This window comes from Bos javanicus, chromosome 12, assembly GCF_032452875.1.
Source record: "Bos javanicus breed banteng chromosome 12, ARS-OSU_banteng_1.0, whole genome shotgun sequence".
NCBI classification, from domain to species: Eukaryota; Metazoa; Chordata; class Mammalia; order Artiodactyla; family Bovidae; genus Bos; species Bos javanicus.
The window spans coordinates 28,004,668-28,027,395 of NC_083879.1; the positions used below are offsets into that span (position 1 = coordinate 28,004,668).

General features: G+C 43.4%; 1 protein-coding gene across 9 annotated transcripts in view; it reads left to right on the forward strand.

Moving 5' to 3' along the window:
- Positions 1-22,728, forward strand: part of STARD13 (StAR related lipid transfer domain containing 13) — a 492,565-nt gene that overhangs the window by 445,702 nt on the left and 24,135 nt on the right. For all 9 annotated transcript variants that reach the window (XM_061434800.1, XM_061434804.1, XM_061434801.1 and 6 more), the window contains 2 exons: positions 9,963-10,026; positions 20,917-22,307. In XM_061434800.1, coding sequence (XP_061290784.1) covers positions 9,963-10,026; positions 20,917-22,307 — 1,455 coding nt within the window. The remainder of the gene's footprint in view (positions 1-9,962; positions 10,027-20,916; positions 22,308-22,728) is intronic.

Consider the following 22,728-nt stretch of genomic DNA (forward strand, 5'->3'; position numbering starts at 1 on the left):
GGGATTTCATATATACGTGTATAAATTTATATTAAAAATTGATCTTTACATTTTTTAATGGTCTCTTATATAAACTTTTCCAACCACCTATGCAAAATAACTTTAGGAAGAATACCCAAGAAGCTACAAAGTAGAATAGCAGGCTAAAGAAGGAGTTTATATCTCTCTCTATATATGTGTGTTTAGCTATTTGTATTGCATTATGTAAAAAACATTAGCAATATTTTTTTAAAATGACTTGCTTTGGCACATAAAAAATTGATGACCATGGCTATCATTTTGGGAGTGTTTACTATGTGCTGACTAGCATACTAAGTTCTTGACATTGACTTCATTTTATTCTTACCAGAACCTATGAATAACAGGTATTATTATTATTGCTATTGTTGTTCAGAGTTCAGGGGCACCAGATTCCTCCAGGTTTGAGCAGCTGTGTGGTGGTGACGCCTTTCCTTGAGTCAGGAAACAGCCGAGGAGAGAGGCAAGAGGAGTCCAGTTCGAGGTGGGGGAAGGGGTGGTGAGCTGAGGTGCCTGGAGGTGCCAGTGAAGGCGTCGAGTGTGCAGCCGGGCATGTGGGGCTGGAGCTGGACAGGCCCTCAGCTTGAGACAGAAATGCAATGTCATCCACGCACAAAAGGTATGAGGTCCTGAGAGTGAAACAGTAAAGGGAGGAGAAGACCGGGGCTGACCAAGGGGCACTCCACTTCTATAGGGCAGGCAGAGGGGGAGCCAAGAGATGCCCCTCGGCACCTGGGAGTGAGTGTTTCTTCCCCCCCAGCTCCCCCCGGGGTTTTGCTTTCTTTCAGTTTTCTCAGAAATCTCTGGTATGACCCTTGCTTCAACCCAGCCTAATTCTCACAGGAGAAATTTTATCTGGATTAGATGCAATTTTTGTGAAAAGTTAAAAAGCTGAGGAAGTTAAGAAGCTATACTTCTCTAGTACAGGCATACGTGAATTTAAACTTTGAAATCCACAAACTGAAGAAGTCCAAGAAAACCTGTTCTTTTGTTTTTGTGTGCTTAGTCGCTCAGTCGTGTCCGACTGCTTGTGACTCCATGGACTGTCACCCGCCAGGCTCCTCTGTACATGGAATTTTCCAGACAAGAATACTGGAGTGAGTTGCCATTTCCTCCTCCAGGGGATCTTCCCAACCCAGGGATGGAACTCACGTCTCTTGTGTCTCCTGCATTGGCAGGTGGATTCTTTATCACAAGTGCCACCTGTGAGGCCCCTATTCTTTTGTTTTAGCTCTTTACCTGTGGGCCACTGTGGCTGATGTCCTCGATCAGTTTGCGGAGGGAGCTTGCACTCTTCCCCAAAACTCTCATCATTAGAGGCTACTACTAATTTCAGATTATTTTCTGGGGATGTAATGTACAGCATGGTGATTATAGTTAACAATACTGTATTGCATATTTGAAAGTTGCTGAAAGAGTAGGTCTTAAGAATTCTCATCACAGGAAAAAAAGATAGTAACTATGTGTGATGATGGACGTTAAACTTATTATGATGATCATTTCAAGTATCAAATCATTATGTCATACACCTTAAACTTATCTGATGTTGTCTGTCAACTGTAAGTCAATTAAAAATATATATTATGCAACTCATACAGTGCCACATGTACATCCTCTCCCCCTTGAACGACATCATATAGCAAGATCAGCCCATGCTTTACCATCCCTCTCCCACACCTCCACTGATATCCAGGGCCAGTTTGTGGGGTTATGGGCCGGAAGAGGAGCCAGCATTTCTGCTGTCCCAGGACCACTTGCTAGAAGAACAGCCAGAGTGAACAGCTCAGCAAGGGGGAGGCATGGCCTCCCCTGGCTCAGCTGTGGCCTGATGACAGCCCTTTGTGACTTCCGGTGACACCTTTCTTTCCCCTCAGACACCAGAAAGCCGTCCCGCTGGCTGGCCTGTGGTATTTGAAAAGCCTCGCCCTGGCCGAGAACACACCGGACACGTGTGTGTGGCAGAGGTCTCCACCCTGCTCTGCAGAGTCTGTTCTGTGAACCCCCAGACAGACAGGGGACCTTTCCCAGGCCCCGCAAGGAGGAGCCGCTGCTCCCAGGGACGCTCACCTCTGAGCCCTGGACCAGGTGACTTGTTCTCGACTGTCTCTGAGGGCCACGCCCAGGGCACTCCTCAGCAGACGGGGCTGGAGACCTTTCACCTCTGACCCTGGCGAGGAGGGTGAGAAGTTCAGGCTTCAGCTTTAATCAGAATGGCATGTCAGAGATGAACCCGCACCCCTGCCTGTTATTCCTCTTGAGCTTTTGGCAGGAGTATTAGAAAAATAACCCAGGAAACTGACCATTAAGTCAGCACAGAAGACCTCATGAGCCGTCTAGAGTCTGGTGGTTTAAAGGTAAAATATGCATCTAAGAGGAGAAGGAAAGGGCGCCACTGCTCCCGTACATGTGCCAAGTGCAGAGGGCCTCTCTGTGTCTCCCCGGCTCTGTCACAGTGACCGAGTGGGACACCGCTCATACCGGGCCCCGACCACCTTCCCCATCTCCCTCTGGTCCCCACGCCCCCGGCAGGTACCCTGCCTGCCTTTCCCTCCTTCCCCTCCCGGGTGTCCCGTCAGCCAGGGCAGCCCGGGCACAGCTCGCTGCGCGCTGGCCCCACTGTCACGCAGGTTTAGCTGGGGAGGCGAGGGACGCCCCGCAGGCTGCACAGTGCTCACTGCTAGGAACCACATCTCGTTCGGTACGTCATGGGCTCCCGGTGCTCTGCGGCCATGTGCCGGGCAGGAATTCAATACATGTTTGTTAAATTGCATTGGAACCTGGAAGAAAATAACCTGTCAGTTCACAAATTATTTTAACGCTTCTACCTGTGAGAGGATATTGTGTGGCAATCAATTATTCATTTTCTCCTCAAATGCCCTAAATCTCTCTCCTCCAGAGCTACACTTCTTCACGGCAATCACTCACAGCTCAGCCCTCTACTCAGGCTTCTCTGAAGCTGCTGCCTGCAATGACTGCTAACCCAAGAGGCATATTTTATGTTATGTATCACTTACTCTTAAATATTTGATACACTGAACCAACTGCTCCCTTCTCTGTATAATGCTCCTTCTGTGGCTTCCAGGACCACTTTGAGCTGATTCCGTTGACCTCCCATGTCTCTGACTACACCTTCCCCCAGCCCAGCTCTTCCTGCTCCACTCAGGCCTTTAGCATGGCAGTTTCCAGGGCACTGAATTCTCCCTGGAAGATTGGTTTAATGATTATGTATCCTCCGTGTATATCCTCTACTTGCTGATCATTCCGAAGTGGGTCTGGATGTCACAAGGCATCCCAACATGACCTCATGTCTCTTCCCTGAATCCCAGTTCCTGGCCCCTCCCTACTCCTTGGTTTTCTCTGTTAATTGACACAGGCACATTGACAAAAGCCTGAAACCCAGGAGTCACCCTCTATTTCTCCCCGGCCCCCACACTTCTATGTCAGTGGCCAAGTCCTCATCTGTTCCCACTCCCCTCTGCTCCTCTTTGCCATCTCTCACCTAAACTGTTAACTGTCTTCCATCTGTTCTTCTTCAGTTCCATCTCCATCCTGCCCCCAGTTTTGTCTCCGGCATGCAGTGGCATTACATTACTCTCCTAACTCCTTCAGTAGCTCCCCTTTGCTGCAGATTGCTCTAACATCTTCATTTTGGTTCTTCGTGATCTGACCCCTGCCCATCCCACCAGTGATTCCTGCTCACATCCTTGCACTTCCGAGACTAGAGAGCTCCAGTTAATGACTGCTGGCTTTGCCTGTAGTCCTTTTCATCTGGGCAGCAAATTTCTCTCCGTCCTTCATCGCCTTGCTTAAATACTGCCTCCTCTGGGAGGCTTTGTCTTTCTGTGTCCTGAGAGTTAATTGCTTTTTCCTTTTGTTCATCATATTTATATCCCACTCAGGACTGTGAGATCCCCACGGGCAGGGACCATATCTGGTTCACCTCTGCATTCTCAGCCCCTCAACTTTTTCCTGGAACGTGGTACCCACTGTCAGATGGTCGTATCTCAGCTTCTTCTCTTCCTGTTGACTTTCCCTCCAGAACTTCAAGTTTCACTTTTAAAATGAGACTTCTGACTGTTTCTCCTTTACTAATGCATGAACCCTTCTAAAGCCTTCTGAAGACAACAGTAGAAATTAACAGGTTCTGGTAGCCATGGACATTGTGGGCGGTCCGTCTGAAAGGGTCAAACTGCTTTGCTTATGTCAACACGTAAATCCAGTTTGCCCAAAGCACAAACTGCACAGCTTCAATATGCGTCATGGGTTTCCTCTTTCCATGGAAAATGTAGTGAGGGGAAGGAAACTATCATTTATTGACCAGCCTGTGCAAGGTCCAGGACATAGGCTGTCATGTCCCAGGCCTCCTGGATCCTCCTTGAGGAGGCTGGAGTGGAGAAATCTCTGGACAGGGCGAAGTCCAGCTGTCTAGCTGATGCATGGTTCCCCTGAGCAAGTGTTTTCTCTCAGAGCCTTAGTCTCCTCATTTGAAAATAAAAGAGGTCAGGCCAGTCAGTCCTCAGAGCCTACCAGGTTCTAGTATTTCCTTAGCAAACATTTACCTAGTGGATTCTCTCTGAACCAGAGCCTGTGCTGGGCATTAGAGATGCAAATGAGGTGCAGCTGTCAGCCTGTCATATTCAGTGGGGAATAGTTCTGCTCTTCTGACTATACAAGGTCTATTGTGACTAAAACCAGTCGCTGATTGGACCAATGTAAACAAAGTGTGTTCAGTTTAAAAGAAAAACCTACAGAGACTATCCTGTATAAAATTTCCTGCTAGGTTTTAGGTGGATTAGAAGAATAAATTATGGTTCCTCTCAAAAGAGGCTCTAATCCAGTGGAAGACACACTGTTCATGCAGCAAAGAAAACACATTTTATAATTCCTGTTCATGCAGGGATAGTTTTCCAGGCCACCAGTGACAGACCAACTCAGGTTTTCTGAAGGGTTTTATGTTACTTACCATTAAGTGCTTTTTGTTGTTTGTTGTTTAGTTGCTCAGTCTGTCCAGTTCTTTGCGACCTCAGGGACTATAGCCTTCCAGGCTCCTCTGTCCGTGGGAGTTCCCAGGCAAGATTACAGGAGCGGGTGGCCATTTCTTCCTCCAGGGGATCTTCCTGACCCAGGGATGGAACCCGCATCTCCTGCATTGGCAGGCGGATTCTCAATTAAGAATCCGCCTGAGTCACCTAGGAAGCCCCATCATTAAGTCTGAGGGAAACAAATTGATGCTAATATTTGTCCTAAATGCAGCCTGGCTATAGTCATAGCAGAATTCATGGTGGTTTTGATAAAGGGCTGTGAATCCTTCTGTTACATGACATGGTCTTTTACCTGAAGCAGCCACTCCTTAAAGAGGCATCTCCATCTCACCAGGGTGTATGTTTTATCCATTTTGTATTCTTGGAGAGTCTAGCCACTGTTTACATTATAGAAGATAAATACAGACTGATGCTGCACCATGCTGAGAATGTCTGCCTAGTCTCAGATCACCATAAAGAGTGTTTTCCCTCTTTGTCCTTTGTTCCCAGCTTAAAAAATCAGTTGGGTTTTTTCAGCTTTATTGAGGTATAACTGACAAATAAAATTATAAGATATTTAAAGTATATGGCATGATGATTGGAAAAACGTATCTGTCGTGAGAGGAAGAACTGAATAATTGCGCATATGATATTTGAAATTGTATCCAGAATTTCTAAGATGTCTTAAATCATAGCAATTTTGTAGATAGAATTGAGTACTAATAAGAAAGTAGATTCAGAGCAAAAGAAATGCAGATCGCTTTACATCAGTAATTTCAAACTCCAAGAAATAAAATGACTTTTAAATAAATAAAACAAAGATTACATTTTTAAATAATAGGTTTTATTTTTAGAGCAGTTTTAGATACACAGCAAAATTAAGCACAAAGTATGGGGAGTTCTCATCTGCCACTTGTACCCCCATATACACAGCCTCTCTCACCATTAACATCCCCCACCCAGGTGATACCTCACAACTGTGAACCTGCATTGACACATCCTTGTCACCCAAAGTCTATAGTTTGCATTAGGCTTCACTCCCAGTCTTATACATTTTATGGGTTTTGACAAATGTGTAGTGTCATGTATCCACCATTATAGTATCATACAGAATATTTCACTGTTCTAACAATCCTCTACCCTTTCTGTCCATCCTGGGATTCCTCTCTCCCTCCTAACCAGTAGTAACCACTGATCTTTTTACTGTCCCTATACTGACTGATCTTTTTACTGTTTTGCCTCTTTCAGAATCCCATCTAGTTGGAATCACATAGCATGTAGCCTTTCAGATTGGCTTCTTCCATTTAGTAATATGCATTTAAAGTTCCTCCCTGTCTCTTTATGGGTTGATGGCTCACTTCTTTAGGACTGAATAACATTCTATTGTCTGGATGTACCACAGTTTATCCGTTTACCTCCTGCAGAACCTCTTGGTCACTTCCAAGTCTTGGCAATTATGAATAAAGCTGCTCTAAACATCCCTGTGCAGTAGCACCTCACACCCACTGCTACTGTGGGCATGTTGGCTGCAAAAGTTGGGTCACATTGGTTTATATTTTAAGTATATATGTCCTTCAGAAATACAATATTTATCTTTATGGATTAAAAAATAATTCATGTGCAAGTTTTTGCGTGCACTAAGTTTTCAACTCTTTGAGTAAATAGCTAGGAGTGCAGCTACTGGAATGTATAGTAAGAAGGTGTTTAGTTTTATAAGAAACTGCCAAACTGTCTTGCAAAGGGGCTGCACCGTTTTGCACTCCCACCAGCAGTGAGTGAGAGTTCCTGCCGTTCCTCATCCTGGCCTGCGCTTGGCTACGACTCAGTGTTTTAGAGTGTTGTCGTTCTAATAAGCATGCTATGGTATCTCACGGTTGTTTTAATTTGCAAGTTTGTAATGATATATGATGTGGAGCATTTTTCATACGCTTATTTGCAACTAGTGTATCTTGTTTTGGTGAGGTATCCTGATTTTTGTCTTTTTTTTTTTTTTAATTGGATTGTTTTATTATTTTGATTTTAAGAGTTGTTTTGTGTGTTTTTTAGATAACAGTCCTTTATCAGATGTTATTTTTATGAATATTTTCTCCACGCCTATGTCATACCCTTTCATACACTGGACAGTGTCTTTCACAGAGCAGAAGTTTTTAATTTAATGAAATCCAATTTGTCAAGTATTTATTTCATAGATTATGCCTTTGATGTTGTATCTAGAAAGTCATCACTAAACCTAAGGTCAGTTAGATATTCTCCTATGTTATCTTCTGGGAGTGTTACAGTTTTGTGCTTACATTTACTCTGTGATCCATTTTGAGTTAATTTATGTGATGCGTATAAGATCTGTGTCTAGACTGACTTTTTTTTGCATGTAGATGTACAGTTTTTTCAATGTTGTTTGATGAACACCTATCTCTTCTCCATTGTGTTGCCTTTACTCCTTTGTCAAAGATTGCTTAGCTCTATTTGTGTGGGTCTATTTCTGGGCTCTTTATTCTATTCCACTGATGATTTGTCTCTTCTTTCACCACTATCATACTGTCTTGATTACTATAGCTTTATGGTGAGTCTAAAAGTTGGGTAGTGTCAATTCTCCAACATTGTTCTACTTCAGTATTGTGTTGGTTCATCTGCAAGCTTTTTTCAAAATATTGCAAATCTCAAAAAAATTTTCCTATTTGTTTATTCATTTGGCTCCACCAGATTTTAGTTGTGACTTGTGGGATCTCGTTCCCTGACCAGGGATCGAACCCTGGCCCCCTGCATTGGGAGCATGGAGTCTTAGACTTTGAACCATCAGGAAAGTCCCTCCAGTACATTTATTGGGAAAAAATGTGTTTGAGTGAACCCACACTGTTCAAACCTATGTTGTTCAAAGATCAACTGTACATAGTGCACCTCAGATAACACTTTTAGTTCTTAGGTAGAGACCTTAACACATTTGGAACTGGCTATCAGGTACAGGAGCAAAGGACCTGCAGAAGATAGCTTCAGACTAGGTGACCAGCTTCTAGTCCATAACTGCCCGTTGTAGTTGACACTAATGTATGTCTAGTAAGTGGGGAAACTGGAGATGGCTGAAAATGAGGATAGTTATTAAATATTTTAAGTAAATATCACGATAAGAAGCTGACAAAAAGAACTAGTTTCAATGTGAAGCATTAGTGAAACCAATTTAACAGGCTGTCTGTCTCCTGACTCTAAGTAAAAGATGAGACGAGACTGACTACAACCCAGAAGAGGCAAAATTCAAAGACATCATGGAGCTCTAATTAACAGGTAGATGACTCTGTTTTCTAGCTTGGGTGACTTGACTTACTGATGATGTTGTTAATCAAGACAAGACTTTAAACACGAAAATCAGGTTTTGAAGAGAATACAGTGAGTTCAGTTTTCATAGGTGAGTTTGAAGGGCCAGGAGGACCCCACAGATGAATGAGACTAGTGAGTAGCTGAAAATGTAGCTCTGGAGCTCAGGTAGGGTGTCCAGGCTAGAGAAAGAAGATAACCATCATCAGAATCTAGCTTGTTTTAAGAGCTGATATCTCTTTATTCCTATGCAGAGTAAAAAGAATCCACATGATGTGGTGGATGTTACAGTCAAACACAGGATAAAGGGTTAGCTTTGAAAAAGAATCTGAACATCTTGGGCTTCCCTGGTGGTACAGTGCCTAAGAGTCCATGCTCCCAATGCTGGGAACCTGGGTTCAATCCTTAGGGAACTAGATCCCTCATGCTACGACTCAGAGTTTGCATGCCATACAGTCAAATAAATAAAGAAAAATATTTTTTAAAAAGAATATGAACATTTCTTATGATGAAGGAAAGAACTGTTAAAGTAATTAATGACTTAAGCTGTATTTTCTCACTGGCAATGGTCTGTTGAGGAATTGTGATATTTTTCATGATATGAGAATGAATGCCTACAGAGAGAAAAAAAAATGAAATAAATGCTGGGTAGCAATTTGAGGAGCCCAGCTGAGGGAGAATTTCAAAATGTAAGTATTGCTATGTACTAGTCATCACAGACTGCTAAAACAAAATACCACAGACTGGGTGCCTTAAACAACAGAAGTTTATTTTCTCACAGTTCTGGAGGCTGGGAAGTCCAAGATCAAGGTGCCAGTGAGGTTTGGTTTCTGGTGAGAACTCTTCCTAGCTTGCAGACAGCCACCTTCTTGCTGTGTCCTCCCATGGCTGATTGAGAGAGAGGGAGGGAGTGCTCTGGTGTCTCATCCTTTGTTCAGTCACCAAGATGTGTCTGACTTTTGGCAACCCCATGGACTGAAGCATGCCAGGCTTCCCTGTCCCTCACCATCTCCCGGAGTTTGCCCAAGTTCATGTCCATTGAATCAGTCTCTTCCTTTAAAGACATTAATTCTATTGGATTAAGGCTCTACCTTATGACTTCATTTAACCTTAATCATTTCATATTCCAAATACAATCACATTGGGGTTTAGGGCTTCAAACTGTGAGTTTGGGGAGGACACAATTCAGTTCATGGCATATATAATTCAGCACTATAATGTGAGTTCTTTTCCCATTTATACACAAGAGCAAGAGAGAAGAGAGATGGTTGAGTTGATCCAAATTTGGGGACTAGCAGGATAGACTGGAGAGAAGGTCAAAGTGGCAGATGAAATGAGGGGCTGGTGAAAATATGGCTTAAAATTACTTCCCATGGGTTCCAAGAATGATGGAAATGGAAGCAGCAGGGATTTGGTAAGCTTCATGGAAGGTCCTCTCAGGTCTGGAGAACAAAAGAGAACACTTTATCATGTACCATCTCTTGGTAGAGTCCTTTCTTGGGATGTAGTTGGTTGTTTCTGCACTTTCAGCTTCACTGGCAACTGATGAGAATCATCAAACTGGAAAGATTTAGGTTCATTAGTGATAGCAATGATCACATTCTTCTTTCCTTTTAGACGACTAAATACATTGAACAAGTGTGCCTCAATGAAACTTGATGTGAACTTCCAAAGGAAAAAGGTAGGTGCAATTTACTATACCTTACTAAGACCATGGCTGTACCAGCAGGACGAGCTGCATTCACAAATTAAAAACAACACAAACCTAAGCGAAATTCTGAAATGACTGACCGTAATATGTGTTTATTCTCCAAAAATCTCGTCTTATCATAAGCATCATGATTCAGCCCGACAGGAACCTAGGCTAACATCTGTTTCACTTTGCTTTAGTTTTGATCAGAGGGTTTGCATACAAACGTAAAATGCCTTGTTTATGATAATCTTTCAGAAGTTTGTTTAGCTGTAAATATCCACTCTATATTAGACTCAAGTTCTCCGGTGATTTGTAGATTAAGAGAATGCAAAACAGAATCTATGGGGTGGGCTATGCCCGGTGTCTTCTGCTTCATTCTTTCCTATGGCATTTTATTTCAAGTGCAGTTCAGGATGTGATCATTGTCAGGCTGGTTCATGTCATCGTGGTTGAGCAGGTGGAGGGAGAGGGTAACAACAGGATTCAGAACTCACCCCATCTCTCCATTCTCACCCCTTGCCCTTTTCTCTAGTCACAGGGAGCGTCCTTCAGTTTCCCGAATCACTACACTTCCTCTCTCTTATAGGACTTTGCAGGCATTTTTCCCTCTGTAGGAGTAAGGCTGGTGATTTCAGTTCTGAAACAAAGCTATACTTTATTGAGGACTTAACTGTTTTCCACAAGCTATGTTATGGCATTTCATGCATTGTGGCAGAGGGTCTCTGTTTTCTAGAGAAGGGAAATAAAACCTGAACTGGCTAAGTCCCTTGCCGGTGATCTATTAGCTGGTGGAGGAGCAGGGTTTCAAATTCAGGTGTGTCTGACTCCAAAACTGAGGCTCATAACCACTGTGCTGAAAGACCTCTCTTTCTCACTGAATTGATCCTTTTAGGAAACTCAGAATTAACATCGTTAGCTACTTTTTTCATTTCACATCTTCAGTATGTAACAAGTCAAGCCGCACTATATTTTGAAGAAGCAGAGAAAACATCCCTGAGTTGTAAGAAAGTGTTCTTTATTCTGGTCTACACAGAGAAGTCATTACAGCCCATGGATTTTAAGTCACTCCCGAGTAACCAAATCTTTAAAAATAACTTTAGCCTGAATTTCTGCTCTAAAATAGCACCCAAAAAAAGCGCAAATGAATTTTGGTTGACCTCACCTTCAAAACAATTTGGGGTTTGAGCTAGGAACCAAAGATTCAAGCTAAGGAGGTAAAATGGTGAAAAACAATATCCAGAGAATATATTAAAACACGGGCAATTTGTCCGGGTCAAAGAAAAATGAAAAATGTGGGAATAAATGTCCCAACAGCTGTCTGGCTGAATAGAGCCCTTGAGAAGTACACACACTGTTTGAAGCAGGAAGGTCAGATGTTGTTTTGGTTGTAACACATGGTTCTTATTAAACCAAGCGCAGCCACGCCTGTGTGGCTGGTCTGTCCGGCTGCCAGTGCAGATCCTTAGCTGCTATGTATCACAAACACAAATGCCGAAGACTAACGACACGATTTGTTTTCAACCAAGTGGTGTGATTGAATTCTTCCCTTATCACCAGCATTTCAAAACCCACATGTGGGACAGGCTTGAATAACATGCATTAGGCCATGTTACCTTCACAGAAGCTCCTCTGTAAATTGGTCCCTTCGGCATTCTGATATTCTTAATTTATGCCTTACGTTGGCTATGGTGGCATATACCCTTACAGCCCCTACTTAGCTGTGGGCCCCACAGATGCAGGCACTTGAATAAAACAGGGCTTTCCACACTGTAACACAGGGACTCGTGGCCTGAATTTTGAAATAAATAAATCCAGTGAGTGATCTCCACCCACTCGTGAATCTTAGCCGTGATGCATATTGGTGGCTGTGGTCTAAGCAGCTACATAGGAGACCCTGGTGGTGGCACATGTCCCTACGTAATCTGCTCCTTACACAAGTCACAGACCAGCCCTTTGTCATTGTTCAGTCTCTCAGTTGTGTCCAACTCTCCATAGCACCATGGACTGCAGCACACCAGCTTCCGTGTCCTTCACCATCTCCCAGAGTTTGCTCAAACTCACGTCCACTGAGTCAGTGATACCATCCAATCAACTCAACCTCTGTCACCCCCTTCTCCTTTTGCCTTCAGTCTTTCCCAGCATCAGGGTCTTTTCCAATGAGTTGGCTCTCACATCAGGTGGCCAGAGTATTGGAGCTTCTGCCAATCCTTTATTTTACTGAAAAAAAAAAAAAAAACAACTAAATACAGACTAGGACTAGGCTAAATGATCAGAGGTAGAAAGTGAAACTTAAGAACCAAACACCACAAGAGCTTTAACTAACTGTGGAATTAGTTTGGCAGGAAAAAAAAAAAAAAAGACAGTAGCATTTCCTCTGGGCTTGTCCCTATTTTAATCAATCCAAGAAACAGAAATATAATGCTCACCTTCAATCTGCAGAGGCCCAGACGTGTTTAATTCCCCAGAATGTCATCCCCAAATGGCTTCACCACCGGGAATGCGGTCATGCTTCTCCCTTCAGGGCCTCAGGAAGGCTGTGTGTGCTTCTTAGCACTCTGTGGTGTGATGAGAAGGTGCCCACAGTGCCCGCTCCACGCCAGGTCACTGCTCATCATTAACCCCACGTCACAGATGCAGAGATCGAAGGACAGGGAAGCCCAGAGCCACTCAGAAACGGCACAGGCAGGATCTGAACCGAGCTGTTCTGCCCCTCCTGGCCCTTGAGAGAGATTCAGAAATGTATTGTCATGAGCTTCTGGCCCTCGGCCTGAGACCCGGAAGGGCTTCCTCAGCAATATATACAATTAGGTATTTTTATTGTCGTTTTAGAAGAGGGATATTTCTTGCTTTTTGTACTCAAGTCCACAATTTATGTAATGTCTTCGTGGAAATTTACCTTTGGATCTCTCGTGGTAAAAGAGTCATGAGTTTCATTGCTCTGCTTTGAATTTGGTTCTCACCTGATTTTGTTTAATTCTGAAGAGTTTGGTGGGTTGACCCAAGACAGGGGAAAAAAACAAAACAAAATCCAGAAATAGATGACAATGGTGAAGCCTCATTCATACTTAGTTAGGCAGGCACTTTCCTTGTACATCAAATACCACTCACTCGTAAAGCTCCAGGACAACTGAAATCGCACCTTACCACTTTGCAGAAGAGAAAAGCAGTCCTCTAAAGATTCAAGATTACTTTCCCCATGAGAAGCAGGTAGAGTGTCCTCAATCTTGGCCATGCATCTCACTGAAAGACTTACTAAACCCCCGCATTTCTGAGAGCCTGAGGACCCAGCCGTTGCCCACCACTGGCCTCAGGCTCCTCCCCTTGCAATGCGGCAAATGGCAGGGCCGTGCTTCTGAACAGGATGGCTCAGCCACCCAGCTCCAGTCAACTTTAATGGAAGATACACATCTAAATTTCCATGTACTTGTGGAGTAGCCAACTCTTACATCTGTGGGCTCATATGGGCTCCTGTTTCCAGTGTAAAGAGATGGTCAGATTTTGTTTAAAAAAGACAAAATCCTTCCCTTTGCGGTGTCTGTTTTTGGCATTTGTCTCTGAAGCATATATTAATTTCAGCTATGACTTCTCACTTTTTTAGAAAAAGCCAAAAGAAGTTTGAAGTTTCCTCTAAATTAAAAACGCCAAGGCACATGCAAAGCTACTCTTTCTCAGAAAACTGTTCCTTCATTATGTCCTACAGAATTCACACTTGCTTTATGACAACACTGAAATCCCCTCATTACAGTCAGTGTTAATGTGATGTGGGTTCTATTCAAAGTTAAAGTCAGAGACTAAAGACTCCAATAAGGATCTCTGTTAAATGAAGAAAGAGAGAGATGCGTACACACACAGGACTCCTACCCAAGATTTCCTGAGGCAGGACGAGCAGCTTCCAAAGAAGGTCCTGGTTAAAGTCACGGTTTTGATAAAGCTCTCTGAAATCATGACCCCAAGGTGGAAAGCAACACAGAAACCATGACTAATCGCCACGTTGCAGCCAGCACCTCCCGGCCTGGCTGCCGTGGGCATTTCAAAGGAGCTGCAGCTGTTGTGAGGGGGCCCGGTCTGAGCCTCCGCCTGCACCCTCCCCCCCATTGCCTTTCATAACCTCAAATGTCCCGTCAAATAAGACACCACCAGACAGCTCCAAACAGCAGAGCAAATGAGAGAAGTTACTTTTCATTCCATCATTCCCTCGGCTAAAAAGTAGTACATCTTACACTGAAGACTGTTAAGTGTGAATATCCTCGAACCTGGATCTTTGAGTGAGAAGAGCGCTTCACTCATCTTTTCCAACCTCCTATCCAGGACAGGATTTACTTTCAGAGCATCCAACAATTCACTCAGCCTCTGTTTATAAATATCTAGACTTGAGTTCATTAAAATGCAAGGCAATTTATTTTCTCCTAACTACTGGAAGTCTTTCATATAATAAGCTAAAAGTTGACTTGATGTAAATGTGCCCGTCTGATTCCAACTCTTCTCTCTGGAGAGGCACAGAATATGGATTTCTTCTTTGTCTAGATGAGAGCTCAGCAAGCTACTGCTCCTGCTGTGGTAAAGAAAGTTGTCCTGGAATAAAGCCACACCCATCCTTTTGGCTGCAAAGGCAGAGTTGATTAGTTGTAATGTTCTAATATTTACTATCTGGCCCTTTACAGAAAGTTTTCTGACCTCTATTCAATCTAGAACAAAGTTTCTTAAACTGTCTAGAGAGAATGATTGATTTTTTAAAAACTTCCCAGCCTGCCACTGACCAAGATACTTCTGTAAAATTCATTACAAAACAATTATTAGAAACATAAATAATATTAGAAATATGAATGATACAATCATTAGATAATCTCTAAGAATTGTACTAGAGAAAATACAAGACTAAATGTTTTAAAAGACTGTGCAGATACAAAATTGCATTCCAATAAATATAACTGGAACAAATATAACAGGAAACAGAAAAGAATTACAAAAATTGTTCATATTTTTACTAAAAGTGTATACTTAGGCAATTAATATGCAGAATCATGATTGCATTTGCAACTTTTTTTCTGTTGTTCAGCTGTCAGAACTAAACAAAAAGTTTACTTTGAAATACCAATTCCCCATATTAAATGTCTATACACACATTTCAATCAAACACTATGACTATGAGTATTCCCCATGGTGAGTTTTCTGTTTGCTTTCAAATTTAGGTTTGATTGACAGAAACCACTCACAGGGGAAAATGTGTATCTCATATGCTTCTTTGTTTTAATATTAACCATCATAAAGAAGCCAGTCTCACAGAATATGTTGAGTGGGGCTTACCTGACGGTCCAGTGGTTAAGACTCTGCCTTCCAAATTGGGGGGTGCAGGCTCAATCCCTGGTCAGGAAACTAAGATCCCACATGCTTTGCAGCCCAAAAAACCAAAACATAAAACAAAAACAATATTGCAACAAATTCAATAATGACTTTAAAGATGATACACATTAAAAAAATAAAAATAAAGAGGTTTTTAAAGTAATTTTTAAAAGCTTTGGCTATTCTTTTTTACTTTTACCAAAATGAAGTAAGTGATGCTATATTGTCAAAATTCATCTTTAATCCACGTCACTAGCTAGTTTCTACAATAGTCTTTCTGTAAAACAATGGATCCTGTACATTATACACTTTGGGTTATGCTAGATAAACTGATCTTGAAATGTCACATGTAACATGGACCTTGTGAGCCCAACACACAAGCTGGTCTCAGCCCCATTTAGTAAGACAAGTCCAGTGATCATGAACTTGGATCACACAGCCATGCCAAATGGTGACAAATGGTTTTAATACTTACTCTCAGTGTCTGAACTCACCTCTCTGAAGACTGCTTAGGGGACTGTCAGCCCCTTGGCCACACTTTGAGTTGTACTGTTCTCGAGTTCCTTTTTCCTAAACCAAACCATTAGTCCTTTCAATCATCCTTCATAGAAGGTTGTGATGTCTAGATCACTGGCCAACCTGATTACTCTGCTCTGGAAATACATCCCATTCCCTGTGCACTTTAAGCTGTGGCCCATTGTTCCTAATATATGTTACCAGTGCAGAATACAATGGGGCTGCACCTCCCAAATGTTGAGATCCATGCTTTTGGTAAGATATCCTAAGGTGGATGTCTTGGTTTGGTTACCACATTACATGGTTAACTCATATTAAGCCTAAATCTGCTACAACTCTCAAGACTGTTGATAGGAACGAAGACTGTTTCATCCCACACATTCTATAATAGATTTGTGAAGTTAAGTTCTTCGTGTTTAACTTCATGAAATTTCATCTTATTAACAGGCCATCCTTCAATTCTGTTCAGATCGTTACGCATCTCAAATCAGTATTCTCTAAGAACAATAATTAGTTTCATCTTGCACTTTAAGATTTATCTGGCATTTTCACATATAATCTCATTTGATTCTATTGGCAAACCATGCCAGATGTGCGTTGTTATCATTTCCATTTTACAGCTGAGAAAATTGAGCCTCAGAGTGAGTGCCTTGCTTAAGATCACTTAGTGAGACCTGAATGGATGGGATGGGGGCGGGGTGGAAGGGAGGTCCAGAAGTGAGAAGACACACTTATACTTACAGCTGATTCACTTCACTGCCCAGCAGAAACTAACACAACATTGTAAAGCAGTCGTCCTCCAATTAAAAATAAATAAACAACAACAAAAAAGATCACCTAGCGAATAATCTGTGCCATCTTCACAGTTTAAAAACATGAATCCTTCTGAGTCTTTCAACTTATTCTTAAAATGGACACGGCCTGAAGGCATCCTGCATCATTCGCTTTCAGTCTTTCCATCACCCTCTCTGGTGGAGGTACTCAACCAGCTACTCACAAAACGCTCTGTAGCCTCCAGCAGTTCGGGGTCTTGGCCTTTTGTCAGTTCCTGGCTGAAATCCAGACACACCGTGTCCCTAGTATTTCCCTGGTTTACTAAATGGTTGAGATAAGAGAATAAAGTTAGTTTGGTGTGTCTTTTTCTCATAAAAACATCTGACTCCTAGAGGTTTCCATTTTGCATTTCTAAATAATCACAAACTATTTGTGTTTAGCCTCAAAAAAAGAAAAAAAAAAAGATGAAATCTGATCATCTCCTAAAGAGTACACCTTACATTTATTATTGGAGAGTCTGCTATGTCCCTAACCATCTGCTGGGCCATGAGTGTATAAAAAACTAAAACTGTGGTGTTTTTCATGCTGTGAATCAAGGCCCATTGGTAGGTTATCAGGTGAATCTAGTGGGTTGCAAACAACATTTAAAAAAAAAATGAAATGGACTAAACTAGAATATAAAAAATCAGAGGATAAAGATAACTGTGACAGCATAAATTTATGTATTTATTTATTTAGCTTTAGTGTAATTTGTATATGTGCCTTGAGTTGTGCTGGAATTTTTTTTTTTTAATGAATAGCTAGCATGTTTTGAGCACTTAGTATGTTCCATATACTATTATCAGGGCTGTATTACTTCCTTTTTTCCTTCTTCAGTTTTATTGAGGTATAATTGACATATAGCACTGTATCAGTTTAAAGTGTGCAGCATGATTTGACTGACATACATCATGACTACCACAGTAGGTTTAGTGAATATCCATCATCCCAGAGATACAATGCTAAAGAATAGAAGAAAAAAAAATGTTTTTCTTTGTGATAAGAACTCTTAGGACTTACTCAGTTAACAACTTTCATATACAACATACACAGTGTTCATTATATTTATGGTGTTTTACCTTGCATCTCTAGTATCCATTTATAACTAAACAATATATTTCTAGTTGTATGTCACTATCAGTTTCAAAGATCCTGCACCAGTGGGAAAAAACAGACACAGAATCATGTCAGTACCCTCTGGATGTACTCTGATAATTGCATACTAAAGAAGATAGATATCTTTTCCTTTTTTCTCTGTTTTATTTTTGTTTTTTATTGCTTTGATTTTTGTTTGTTTGTTTTGGTTCAAACCATCTAAATACTGCAAAATTTCCCTGAACTGTTTGCCTTTTTCCCTAGGAGTTTACCACTTTTTCACATGCCTTGGTTGGGTTGTAAATATCTCTTTTTGCCCAGAGCCAGTATAATAAGGTCTTAGAGCCCAGCAGACAGGAGTGGGCTTTCCATCCCTAGCCCGCAGTGCCCGGCTTGGCATCTTTTCTAAACCAACATAAAGAAGTCCTTCTCCAACTAGTATGTGGTTTGCTAGCATCAGTAACCAAGTTTGGGATTGCTTTAGAGAGCTCATTGGAGCCAACACTAAATGTTGTAGTTTCTATTTTAAAATATCTGTATTTTTTTTAAAAGCATATCCTTCTTTTGCCTTCTCAGAAACTATTTGCTAAAAGGTTTTTTTCAGAATGTTTACTTAATATCAACTTCTCCTAGCTTCCTGAAATACGACATGAAAATCCAATAAACTCAACCTTCAAACTGTCACAGGACCTGATATTTAAATGGCCCTCAGATGTCAGGGTTTATTGTATCCATCACAGGGAAAGAAGAGGTAGAAAATACTATGAAGAAAGGATATTTTTGAGTCTTCATCCTAGAGTCTTGCCCTTTTTCCATTTGGGCAACTTTTTAAGCTCTTTCGCTAAAGTTTTATGCAACTTTTTTAAAACTCAAAGCTAATTTCCCACCATGCTGCCACAGCTATGAAATTCTCTGTGATTGCCATGGTTTTCTACTTTCTTCTACCTTATACTTGAAAGTTCAAATTTGTCATTTAGTCTAATCCCTGTGAACCTAGATTTTCAGGGAATAAGAATGGAAGAATCCCACATTCACTGACTGAGCATCTGTTTACTTTTCCTTGAAGTTAATAATTGCGATGTCCAGAGGAGTTAAGGTGGATGCCAGATATATAGAAAGATGGATACGCCGTCTATCTTACACGCACAGGAAGCACAGACGCAACTGAACAAACACGAGAAAATAACAAATAAGCAAAATACTCCTCAGTGAAGGATTGGTCAGTGCATTATTTCATGTAATCCCCGAAGCAAACTTATGATGCAGAACCAATTTTCAGTCCCATTTTATAAATGGTAGAAATGCACTTCGGAGAGAGTAAGCAACTTTCAGACAGTCACCTAAGTCTAACTGGTACTGCTTGCACTGGCAACCAGGGCTTGGAACCGGATGCCAAAGTAAAGTGAAATAACACTTAGTCCAATTAATATATATATACATACACACACATAGAGAGAAAGAGAGCAGTTACTCTCTGCTCGGCATTGGGGAGGATATAAATATGAATACAACACAGAAAAGCAGGCCCTGGTCCTGCTCAGTTTATCTGTAACAGTTGAGAGTAGGTGCTTGGGACATGAGATTAAGATAGCATTATAACAAATGTTATAAAGATCTAAACCGAATGCTACAGGAGCACAGTGGAAGCATAGTCACTGCCTTGGGGCTGTCAGGAAGGCTTCAAAGAGACCCATGAAGCTGAGTACCCAAGAATGGTCAGGGATCAGGGAAGGACAGGGGACAATATAAACCCTTCAGGCTCTTGATCCTGTCGCAGAGCTGGGTGTTGGGCCTAGTTGCAGGTCAGGGAGCAGAATGCAGAAGATGGGGAGGAACCGCTAACATAAGAAAAGCACACTGGAGTTAGGTCGAAAGAGCTTCAGGTTGAAAGTCAGGTTGAAAATGCCATACCCAGACTTCGGAGAGCTAAGGGGAACAGAAAGTGTCTAAACCGGGAAACCCTGTGATCACACTTGGATTACACTGTGGAAAGCCGTTTAGATGGAGAGGATGTTGGCCCGGTTTTCACTGTAATAACCCAGCCAGAGGTGCCAAGGGCCCACACTGGGGAATGAGAGTGAAGATATGAACGAGGGAGCAGATTTGAGAACCATTTCAGAGTCGGATCTTGGTAATACACATAATGAAGAGAAGGAAGGAATGGATGATCCAGTTCATCTGGAAAGGAAATTATTTATACATCTGTGCTGGGCCAGGCCCAGGGATTTGCAAAGATAAACAAAGCCATCTCTGGATTCAGGGAATCCAGACTCTCCTATCTCAGGGGCTACAAATTCAGGCAGAACCCAGACGTAAGAGAAATGTGTGAGGTGTATGACAGGGGAAAATGGTGGGGCCATAGCACCCAGATACCCGTGTTCCAGGAAGGCACTCGGATCCAGGGCTAATTAAAAACAAGAAGGCTGGCCTGGTGGTGCTGGCTGGGATGGGACCTTCCTCCACCAGGAATCTCTAGAATGGCTCCCAAATTTCCACTTGCAGGAATTTGGAGATAATTTGGCTGTTAACTTACATGGGAACATATGCTAAGAATCAAGTCTGGGAGACTAAGGAGTATTGGCTTGAGATCTAGTGACTCTGAGGCTCAGAAGAGGAAAGCTAGAAATATGGTCTTAGGGCTCCGTAAAGAGATTTAGGGAAAGAAGTGAGTGCCTTCTATGGCAAGATTAAGTTTCTACTCAAAAAGGGAGAACTGCAGGTGTTTTATATTTAGCCTGTCTAGCCAGATGGTTAGGCTTCCCTGGTGGCTCAGACGGTAAAGCGTCTGCCTACAATGCAGGAGACCCGGGTTCGATCCCTGGGTCGGGAAGATCCTCTGGAGAAGGAAATAGCAATTGGTCCACGAAGCTTCTTAGAGAGGAAGGAAGGAAGGAAAACTGAAGGGAAGAGAGCTGGACGGGTTGGAAAGGGATCTTCCAGCTTCTGGGAAGGAAGAGGTCATCCAGGACAATAAAGATGGTGGAGGGACCAGCAAAAGGGTCCACCCATGGAGGGAGGGAAGGAGGAGGCAGGGGTACCATGCCCACGCTCCCCAGACTGCCCTCTCCACCCCCGCCACCCGTACATTATTAGCATCCTGCTGCTGTTTTCCAGGGTGACGACTCTGATGAGGAAGATCTCTGCATCAGCAACAAATGGACTTTCCAAAGAACCAGCCGCCGGTGGTCTCGCGTGGACGACCTCCACACACTGTTTCCTGGAGGAGACAGAAATGGGTCGTCGGGAGACATTAGGATGAAAAACACGACCAGCAGTGAAAGCGTCCTCACGGATCTGAGCGAGCCCGAGGTCTGCTCCATTCACAGTGAAAGCAGCGGTGGGAGCGACGGCCGCAGCCAGCCTGGTGGTCACGGCGTCGGCCGGGAGGCCTTCGAGGGCCCCGGGCAGTACTGCGCTGACGGCCCGGTCATGCTGGACGCCGCGCTGGTGGGCAACAGCCTCCTGCCGTCCTCCAAAGACGGGCTTCAGCACCCTTTGCACCCAAAGAATGAGAAGCCCAGCCGGGCCAGAGCCAAGTCGTTCCTGAAACGCATGGAAACGCTGCGAGGGAAAGGCGCGCAGGGAAGGCACAAGGGACGGCCCGGGGGCCTGGTGATCAGCGGGCCCGTGCTGCAGCAGGAGCCCGAGTCCTTCAGGGCCATGCAGTGCGTCCAGATCCCAAACGGACACCTCCAGAACTCGCCCCCCGCCACCGGCAGTGCCGGGCTTCCTGGCGCCACCAAGTGGGGCGCTGAGAGCAGCCCCTCGGAGAACAGCAGCAGCGGGGGAAGCACGCCCGGCCTGAAGGAGCGGAAGTGCCAGGAGGCCCACAAGCGCGGGGGCATGTACCTAGAAGACCTGGACGTGCTGGCGGGGACAGCGCTGCAGGACGCGGGGGACCGAAAGCACCACGCGCACGAGTTTCACTCGCAAGAGAACTTGGTGGTGCACGTCCCCAAGGACCACAAGCCAGGGACCTTCCCCAAGGCGCTCTCTATCGAAAGCCTCTCACCAACAGACAACAGCCACGGGGCGAGCTGGAGGACCGGGAGTATCTCCCTGGGCAGACAGCCCGGCCCGGGGGCCAGGGAGCCCAGGCTCGTGGGGTCCTGCCACAGGGCGAGTAGGGTCAGCATCTACGACAACGTCCCCGGCTCCCACCTGTATGCCAGCACCGGGGACCTTCTGGACTTGGAAAAGGATGACCTCTTCCCTCACCTGGATGACATCCTCCATCACGTCAACGGGCTCCAGGAGGTGGTGGATGACTGGTCCAGAAACGTGTTACCCGAACCACAGACACACAGCTCCGGAGAGGCTGGCTTCTCCCCTTTCCCCTCTCCCAATCAGATCACCTTGGATTTCGAAGGCAACTCTGTCTCTGAAGGTCGGACCACACCCAGTGACATGGAAAGAGATGGAGCATCTCTTACTGAGTCAGAGGCCGCTGGGGTCAGAGAAAGGAGGGACTCAGGAGTAGGGGCCTCTCTGACCAGGCCAAACAGGTTGGTGGCATGGCTCTGTGAAATGAGGTTTAAATCCATTTCATAATAATTATGGTCTGTTTAACAAACATTTATAGAGTACCTTCTAAATATTTAACACTGGTCTAAGCGATGTACGTGGTTGGGAATTATTTGAACAGTAGTATGTCTTTTGTGCAGATTGAATCCATGTTAACTCACATTTGTTTCAATCTTGGTTTTATGCAAAAAAAAAAAAAAAATTGAGCTTCTTATGTGCAAAGCACTGATAACCAGGCCCACTGCCCGTGCACAGGCTCTTCCCATGACCTTGCCAAGCATCTCTTTTGCCAAATCTTAAATTTTTAAAAAAGTTCTATGAGAAATTTCTGAGATCTAAGGTGTATGCAGTACTTCATATGTTTATTTTGACTTTAAAATGCAGAATACAAAGCACATAAAA